This window comes from Melospiza melodia, chromosome 3 (assembly GCF_035770615.1).
Source record: "Melospiza melodia melodia isolate bMelMel2 chromosome 3, bMelMel2.pri, whole genome shotgun sequence".
Lineage (NCBI taxonomy): Eukaryota > Metazoa > Chordata > Aves > Passeriformes > Passerellidae > Melospiza > Melospiza melodia.
This window is the reverse complement of record NC_086196.1, coordinates 110,222,656-110,230,832: the sequence shown is the minus strand read 5'-3', so window position 1 is coordinate 110,230,832 and position 8,177 is coordinate 110,222,656. Positions and strand designations below refer to the sequence as shown.

Below are 8,177 nucleotides of genomic sequence, written 5' to 3'. Positions count from 1 at the left end.
GTTTCCACAGGACAGGATTTCAGCAGTAAATTTCTTCATGTGAACTTCCATCAGCAATTGTGGGAGAATATAAAAACACAGTTGGTTTGAAATGTGTGATCCTGTCCAAGTACTGCTTCTGTGAAGAATTGTAACAAAAATGGTAGAAAAGTGTCTTTTAGATTGGAGTGTACAAGCTGAAACTAATCACATGTGGACTAAGCTCTCAAAAATGCTAGAGGGTGTGATGGAAACAGAAAGGTAGTCAAGCAAAAAGGGAACACCTACAAACCAAGAAACCAATGGAGTGAAAAAGGGTAAAAAAACCCAAAACAAAAAACACCCAAGAAAAATAAAACCCCCAAACAGAAAAACCCAAACTGCTACATTCCGCCACTTACACCATACTAAAAAACCATGAAAATCAGAAATGCTTCTAAATTCAGCACAAAATCAAGTAAGAAATGAATCTAAATAACAAATTGCTGCTTCTTAGCACTGCAGGTTAGAGAGCTCAGCTCAGTTCCAGACTCTACCTGGTACTACATTCACGAAACTCATTTTTATGTGGAGCAGATAAATTTTACACTCTTAAAAGAACCTCACATATACACCACTTCAGCCAAGGCAGCACCCCCAGTGCTTCCTAGATCTGCCCCAAGGAATTAGGCCATGCATTGAAGAGCAAAAGGAGAGGAAAGGCTGATCACTTTTGAATCAATATAACCCATGTGTAATATTTAAAAATCAAGACTAAAACCAGGCATCATTTAATGTATTTTAATAGCAAACTTACAGGAACAGCACAGAAGACAGACAACATTAAAAACATGTACTTGCATGTAGGACAACTCAGTTAGAAAAGTATAGTGAATGGATGGAATCTACTGTATGATAAAAATGCTACAAACACCATTTAGTTGCCATTGATAAGAAATTTACTTGTTTAAAAAAATCCAAATGCTGGCATTGTCCAGAAAAATTTGACATGTTTATTTATAATTTTTTTTTATAAAGTTGTTTTGGTGAACAAGTTTCAACGATTCACATTTTTTATTTTTTTTTTGACCGCATTGTTTACTTTTACGTCCCCCTTGTTTATATTAAAAATCCACACACAAATGAAAATGGAAAGAAAACTTGCCAATACCCAATTCTGTCCCCTATTTTTCCACTTGCAACCATATACTTAAGGTACCTTTTAACCCCATGGAAAAAATATCTAACGTTCATTACTACCAATAACAGGAAGAAGATTTTGCTTGGAGGATGACAGACCCATGGTGGCGAGGCTTTAGGCACGCTCCCCACGTATGCGGCGTGCTAGCTGGATATCTTTTGGCATGATTGTGACACGTTTGGCATGGATAGCACACAGGTTGGTGTCTTCAAACAGCCCAACCAAGTAGGCTTCACTTGCCTCCTAGTGTGGAAGAAAAGAGGTAAGGATATTTTCAATCTCTGAGCATCAGGGAAAAGAAAGATTCGTAGTTCAGGATTAAAAGTACAGTGTGACGTGGCATTAAATTGAGGTTTTAATCTTTATTACTCATAAATATCAAAAGTTTTAGATGTTCAGAAATGAAAAACCTCCACTTTCTGATAATATTCTGTGTCTAAAGTAGTGTACTGCTGCTGTTTGGTAAGGACATCCTCCAGAGCACAGCAGAACTGATACTCCCATGGGACTCTCACGAGACAGGAAGGGGTTACATTATCAGCAGGTTAGTTTGTTTAGGAAATTCTCTTTTCAAAGGCTGGGTTACACTGTTTGAGGGACTTGTTTGTTGCCTCTTCCAGAGAGAGAGTCACTGAGCATCAGGTGAAATTGGCAAGAGCCAGGGAAAAAGAAGAACATGTATTCCTTCCCAACACACAGCTCAGGCATACAGCTCCTTCCATAGACACTGAAGAGGTGGCTTAAGTCAAATAATAGCAGAAAAAAAATGTACTGAGAACTATCAGAAATGAGAGAATTCCATTAGTTCAGGAGCTCCTTGAACCATCAAAACCAGGCATCAGTCAGGGAATTGCCATCAGACACTTCCCTGTTCCTGTATTTCCTTCCTGCCCACCTGGGGACACAGCACTGGCCCCACCATCACAGACAGCTCTCAGCTCACACCTGAGAGAGCCAGGGGCAGCACAAGGACAAAGCTGAGCACAGTGGCTCTCCCTGTCACTGCATAGCTGCAGGCAGGACCCTGAGCCAGACAGATGCTCAGCTGGACCCAAATATTTCCCTGACTCATATGAAGTTAGCTGCTGCTAAGCCCAGCACAGCACCGGTCATTGTTCAAACACTTTTGGAACACATGGAATTCTAACCCTGTCAATCTCCTAGGAAGCATCTCAGTGTGCCAGTGCTGGACACAGCCACACCTGGGCTGAGAAGGGGGGAATGATGGGGCTCAATTGTAGAAACAAGGGTGAAGTCACTCTTTCTACAGTACACACAAGAGAACTTGTGTGAACCACTTCATTGCCAGGAACTCCAGGAATCAAATGATTAGGTTCAAAGATCCTGTTTAAAAACATAAGATTATCCAATTTGAAATAAACCAAATATTTACTACAGCAGATGAGGACTGTGATATTACTAAGCCATTTAATTTGCAGGAGGAGATGAGAATTCCTAACGCAGTTTTGTCAAATTAATACATTAAAATTAAGACAATTCACCAAATATCCTTGCTGGCACAAACATCATGGTACCCAAGGGGTTAATTTTAAAACATATATTTTTTTGAGTTTGTTTGTTTTTTCAAATATGCAAGCAGAACCCATTAGGAATTGTATGTGACCAGGTTCTATTCCAACAACTCCTTAATGCAAAACCAGGAACATTCAAGCCAGGAGCTTTCTGAAAGTGTAACAGCTACTAAATTTTAATGGGCAGATCTAGATAAAGAGACACACAGATAAACCTCTGGATTTAAGAACTACCACACAGAATAACTAAAAGCAAAAGCAGCAACTCTGCAAACACACACAGGCACCTTTTGAAGTTAAGCATATGCCCAAGTTTATGGGCTCTCATGGCAAATGTCTTGGCCCCTTATCAAGTGAAGTCATTAACCAGAAAGAGACCATTTTGTCTGCATGTCAGACAGACTACAACTACAGATTGTTCTGGAACAATTTTTCAACAGCTATCTTCAACCAGGAGTGTCTTTTATCACAAGAGGGAGATGTCCCCACAGTAAGAACTCAGTCTGGTGGGGGGTCCTGACTTAGATTCAGAAATTTGGGCCAGAAAGAATAATTAATATTTTCTCTCTGTATAATCTAAATAAATTACATAACTAATATATTTTTAAATGTGCTTAGGGAAACAGCTGCTTTCCTATGATGTGTTTGATGCTAACTGTGTTTAGATGTGGCTTATTGGGCTGTTTTTCTTTAGAGGGCATTTGAGGACACCAAGACCTCCCCCATTAGGAAACCTTTGAATCTGCTTTCCACAATGTTCCCTCTCCAACTGCAGAGCTCAAAGGTGGAGGAAATGTGTTTTCCTTGAGCATCTTAAGCACTGCTCTAACAAATTCAGGGGCTATTTAAGAAAAACACCCAAAGCATCACCTACAAACCAGACTTTTAGGCTCTGTGAGGAGCTGCTGAACTGCCCTGTGCTGTTTTATTCCATGGTACCCACAGGGACTCCCAGGATAAGGCAAGGCTGAGGTGAGCATCCCTCCCCAGTGGTGCGGGCCACGCCCACCGCGGCAGCCCCACCAATCAGAGGGAGTCTAGAGGAAGCCTGGAAACAGCCTGGCCAATGGGGGAGCAGGGCGGGGCTCCGGAAATCCCGACCGGGGTGGGGGGGCGGCTCCGGAATCCCGGCCTGGGGGGCTCCGGGAATCCCGCCCGGGACCTGGGGGCTCCGGGGGATCCCCCCAGCCCGGAGCGGGGATCCGGGCAAAGCTCACCTGCAAAGCACCGATGGCAGCGCTCTGGAAGCGCAGATCTGTCTTGAAGTCCTGAGCAATTTCACGCACCAGACGCTGGAAGGGGAGTTTGCGGATCAAAAGTTCGGTGGACTTTTGATAGCGCCTGATTTCACGCAGAGCCACGGTACCCGGCCTGGTAAAATTAAATATAGTGGAAATTAAGATAATTAGTATTGAAAATATGTTCTGCATCGCCTTAAAAATAAGGGACATCCTCCAGACTAAACCAAGCACTTCTGTTCTCCCTAGGAGAGTCCCAGCATTTACAACACAGAATCAGTTCTGCTGGCAAAGGGTCGCTGTCTCCTCACCACCAATCTCTGCCATCTCCCACTGGCTTCAGCAGGGATCCCTCAGGTCAGGCACGCTCCCAAAGGCCTGACTTCACCAAGGGAACAGTTGGCCAACATGTGCTGTCCAAGTGACAGCAGCACAGCTCAGTGCACATGTGGCAAACCACAGAACTGCCATGAGTTCAGCTGTACCAAAGGTACCCCCGAGAGGCCTGACAGGAACCCTGATTTTAAGGGAAATTTGTTCTTCTTCGCCACTGTCAACATTCACAGAACCAACAAAACGTGTATTCTCTGTTATGCTGACAGTCAAAATTATCCAGGGTATTTCCCCACGTTAGTTTTGGTGTCAGAATGACAAATTCAGAATAGCAACATGTTTGCAAACGTGATGTCCATCTGTGAAATCAATACCACATTTATTTCTGTGGAAGCTTTGTCTTTTCCTGCTCCAGCTTTATTACTTTTCTCCCAATTGATGAATTCTGCCTCACACCTAGAGCAAGAATCAGAATGGTTGAGTGGTGGAAGGGACCACAGTGGGTCACCTGGCCCAACCTCCCTGCTCAAACAGGATCATCCCAGAGATTGTTTCTCAGGATTGTGTCCAGATGGCTTTTGGCTATCTCCAAGGAAGACGACTCCACAACCACTCTGGGCAATCTGTTGCAATGCTCAGTCACCTTCACAGTAAAGTTCTTCCTCATGCTCAGGCAGAATTTCCTGTGCATTTCTGCCCATTGCCTCTTGTCCTGTTGCTTGGCACCACTGAGAAGAGCCCGGCTCCATCCTCTTCATACTCCTCGATACATTAATAAACCTCTCTTGGACTTTTACATTAAGTCCCCAATTCAAAACCCACTTGTTCCTTGGGGAAAACATGGATGGGGAAGACCTACACCTAGCCCAACACCATCCTGCAAGCTGAACCACGACTGCCGCCGCTCTGTCGGAAGCCAGGCCTGGAGAAGCTCAGCACCGGGGGGCTGCGACAGCTCTGTCACGGGCTCCGCTCCGCTATCCCAAGGCCGGGATTCGGGACGGGCGCTGCGGGATCCCCGCCGCATCCGCGGGTGCGCTGCTCCCTCTGGCGGCGGCTCCGCGCCCTGCAGGGCCCCGCGCCCGCCCAGCGCCGCCGGCTCCAGCCCCGCGAGCGGAGCGCGGAACGGAACGCGCCGGTAACAATAAACTTGGCGGCGGCGCAGCCCCGCTGCGGCCTCCTGATAACCGCGAGCGCAGAATTATAAAAATTTAAAAGAACCGCCGAGCCGCGTCCGCCGCGGGGGGGGAGGGGTGTCGATTTTGTAGTCACCAGCACCGGAACGCCCGGAAAGGAGCAGATGACAAACGCCGGGGGTCGGTGCCGCCCTGGGAATTTCTATTTTTGCGGCTGGCGGGGACTCGCGCTTGTTTTCTTTTTGGCGGTTTTATTCTTTTTTTTTTTTTTTTTGGTTATTCTGCTCGAGGAGAGGAGCGCGGAGGAGGCGGGGAGAAGCGCCCCCCGCCCTATCGGTCCCGCGGGGTGGGGGGGGGAGAAGGAGGGATTTTTTTTGGGGGGGGTGGGGGGGGGAGGTCGCCCGGTCGCGCCCCGCGGCCGCCTGTGCGCGGCGCTGCGTTACCTGTAGCGGTGCGGCTTCTTCACCCCGCCAGTGGAGGGCGCGCTCTTGCGGGCGGCTTTGGTGGCGAGCTGCTTGCGGGGCGCCTTGCCACCGGTGGACTTGCGGGCGGTCTGCTTGGTACGGGCCATGCTCCTGCCGACGTCGCTGCCTTACACCTGCCAGGAGGAACGTGGGCAGCCGGGGCAGGGCGGAGGTGGTCGCCCCGCTCGGCCTGAGCCCCCCCCGCGGCACCGGCCCCCGGGGCGGGCGGGCAGCGCGGCCCCCGTCCCGCGCAACGCGTCCCTGCCCCGCCAGCCCCGAGCGCCGAGCCCGCGGCGGCCGAACGCCTCCGACGGGCAGTTAAAAAAAAATAAAAAAACACCCACACCAAAAAAGGAAAAAATTAAATTAGAAATTAAACGCCTGCCGATCGCGGAATATTAAAATACAGCTTTTTTTGCCCACGAATTCAATATCAAAGCGGCGGCGGCTGAAGCCGAGCGAGCCGCACGGCAGCAGGCGCGGAGAGGCGGCTGTCGCCTCCCCCCCGCCGGCCGCCCGTCACCTGCCAAGTGTTTGCAAATACAGCCCGGCAAACCTCGGGGGGCTGGCACCGACCCGCCGCTCCCACCCCCCGGAAAACCTCCCCCGAAACTGCGGAGCGGGGGCCGGAGCAGCGGCAGCCCCCGCCGGCCCTCCCCGGGCTGCCCGGCGCCCGCGCTCCCCCAGCCGCCGGCAACCGCAGGCAGCCCGGCGTTTATCGTGCGAAAAGGAAAGGGGCCGGATAAAGTGCGAGAAAGCAACAAACTTTGTTTTCGGGGGGTTGTTTTTCGGGTGCCGTCTTTCTCTTTCTGTGCAACTGCTTCCCCAAGAGCTGCCTCGCTCCCAAGCGCCTCTCACAGGCAAACTCAGCTCCCAGAGCCAGAACAAAATGGAAACAATCACGAAACGCAGCCCTAGTCCTTTTGCAAAGGAGGAAAAAATAAATTGCGAAAAATAACGCCAAAAATATCGCCAGGAACTCCAAACCGTGCGGGTGCAGATGCAGGGGGAGGCAGCGGAAAAGTTTGCACTCGAAAACCGAAAAATTGAGTCGCGTTTGGGTCGTTCCTTCGGCGAATTTCTTTCCCTTTTTATTGTTTTTTATGCAATAGGAAAAAAAATATGGTCGGTGACCAGAGAAAAGAGACAAGATGGTGAAGCTGAGCAACAACTGTGGGGAGCAGGGGAAGGAAGGCAGGAGAGTTACCCTGGGCTGGCGAGCGGCTCCCCTTTGCGACCGCTTCCCGGCCCCGATCCGGGGGATGTCGGGCTCAGGAGGCAGCTGAGGGGCTGGGGAAGCCGCTGGTGGGGGTCTGGAGCGGGGGCGAGGGGAGCGGAGGGGGGCAACGACCGCGCCAAGCGGGGCCGGGGGTGCCGGCGGAGGGAGCCGCTCCGGCTGCGCCGGGAAGGCGGCGCGGCCGAGGGGAACGCGAGGCGCCGCCGCCTCCCGAGCGCCCCAAAAGTTTGTGGGGAGGCTCGGGGGGCAGCGGCGGTGGGTGTCGGGGCGCGGGGGGCGGCGGGCGCGGCGCCAGACTTACCCCGTCCGCTGGGCGAGCGCGGCTGCCGTGCGGGAGGGAGGGAGGGAGGGATGGAGGGCGGGCAGGCGGGCGGGCGCAGGAGGAGCCGGAGCTGCTGCGGCTGGCGCTGGCGGCGGCTCGGAGCACAATTGAAAGATGGCTGACGGGCGAGGGCCGGCCCCGCGCGGCGGCCCCGCCCCTCGCGCGGCGGCCCCGCCCCGGCCCCGCGCGGCCGCCAATGGCGCACAATGGAGGGAAGGCGCGGCCCCGCCCCCGGGCCCGCCCCCGGGCCGTGTGTACAAACACAAAAGGCACGCCGCGCGCGCCCGGGGATTCCCTGTCCCCGCGTCCCCCTCACGGCCCGGCCGCCACCCCCGCCCCGCCGCCGGGCACTGCCGCGACCGCCACAGCCCGTCTGGATGCGCCCTGGCTGGGTTCTTTTCGTTTGGGGGTGACCCCGTGGCCAGCAGGACTAGGGGAGTGATTTTCCCCCCGGGTCACACATGGAGTGATGCGTCCAGTTCTGGGCCCCTCGCTACAGGAAGGACGTGGAGGTGCTGGAGCGTGTCCAGAGAAAGGCAACGGAGCTGGGGAAGGGTCTGGAGCATTCATCTTGCGACGAGCTGTCAGGGAGCTGGGGTGTTTATCCGGGAGAAAAGGAGATTCAGGAGTGACCTTATTGCTCTCTACAAGCCCCTGAAAAGAGGTTGCAGTCAGGTGAGGATTGGGCTCTTTTCCCAGGCAACCAGTGACAGGACGAGAGGAAATGGCCTCTAATTGCACCAGGGGAGGTTTAGC

The 8,177-nt window shown here is 52.0% G+C and overlaps 1 protein-coding gene across 1 annotated transcript; it reads right to left on the bottom strand.

Moving 5' to 3' along the window:
• Positions 1–745: 745 nt before the first annotated feature.
• On the bottom strand, positions 746–7,498 carry LOC134416208 (histone H3.3A). Its single transcript, XM_063152582.1, has 4 exons — positions 7,401–7,498; positions 5,842–5,996; positions 3,909–4,062; positions 746–1,402 (listed from the first exon to the last, which is right to left on the bottom strand). The coding sequence occupies exons 2-4, from the start codon at positions 5,967–5,969 to the stop codon at positions 1,274–1,276; spliced, it is 411 nt and encodes a 136-aa protein (XP_063008652.1). The 5' UTR covers positions 5,970–5,996; positions 7,401–7,498; the 3' UTR covers positions 746–1,273.
• Between the last annotated feature and the right edge of the window lie 679 nt (positions 7,499–8,177).

Coding starts and splice junctions, on each gene's coding strand:
- LOC134416208 (XM_063152582.1), bottom strand. CDS start 5,969: ATGGCCCGTACCAAGCAGACCGCCCGCAAGTCCACCGGTGGCAAGGCG. Junction 4,063..5,841: donor AAGAAGCCGCACCGCTACAG/GTAACGCAGCGC, acceptor TAATTTTACCAG/GCCGGGTACCGTGGCTCTGC. Junction 1,403..3,908: donor CTGCCATCGGTGCTTTGCAG/GTGAGCTTTGCC, acceptor CTTCCACACTAG/GAGGCAAGTGAAGCCTACTT.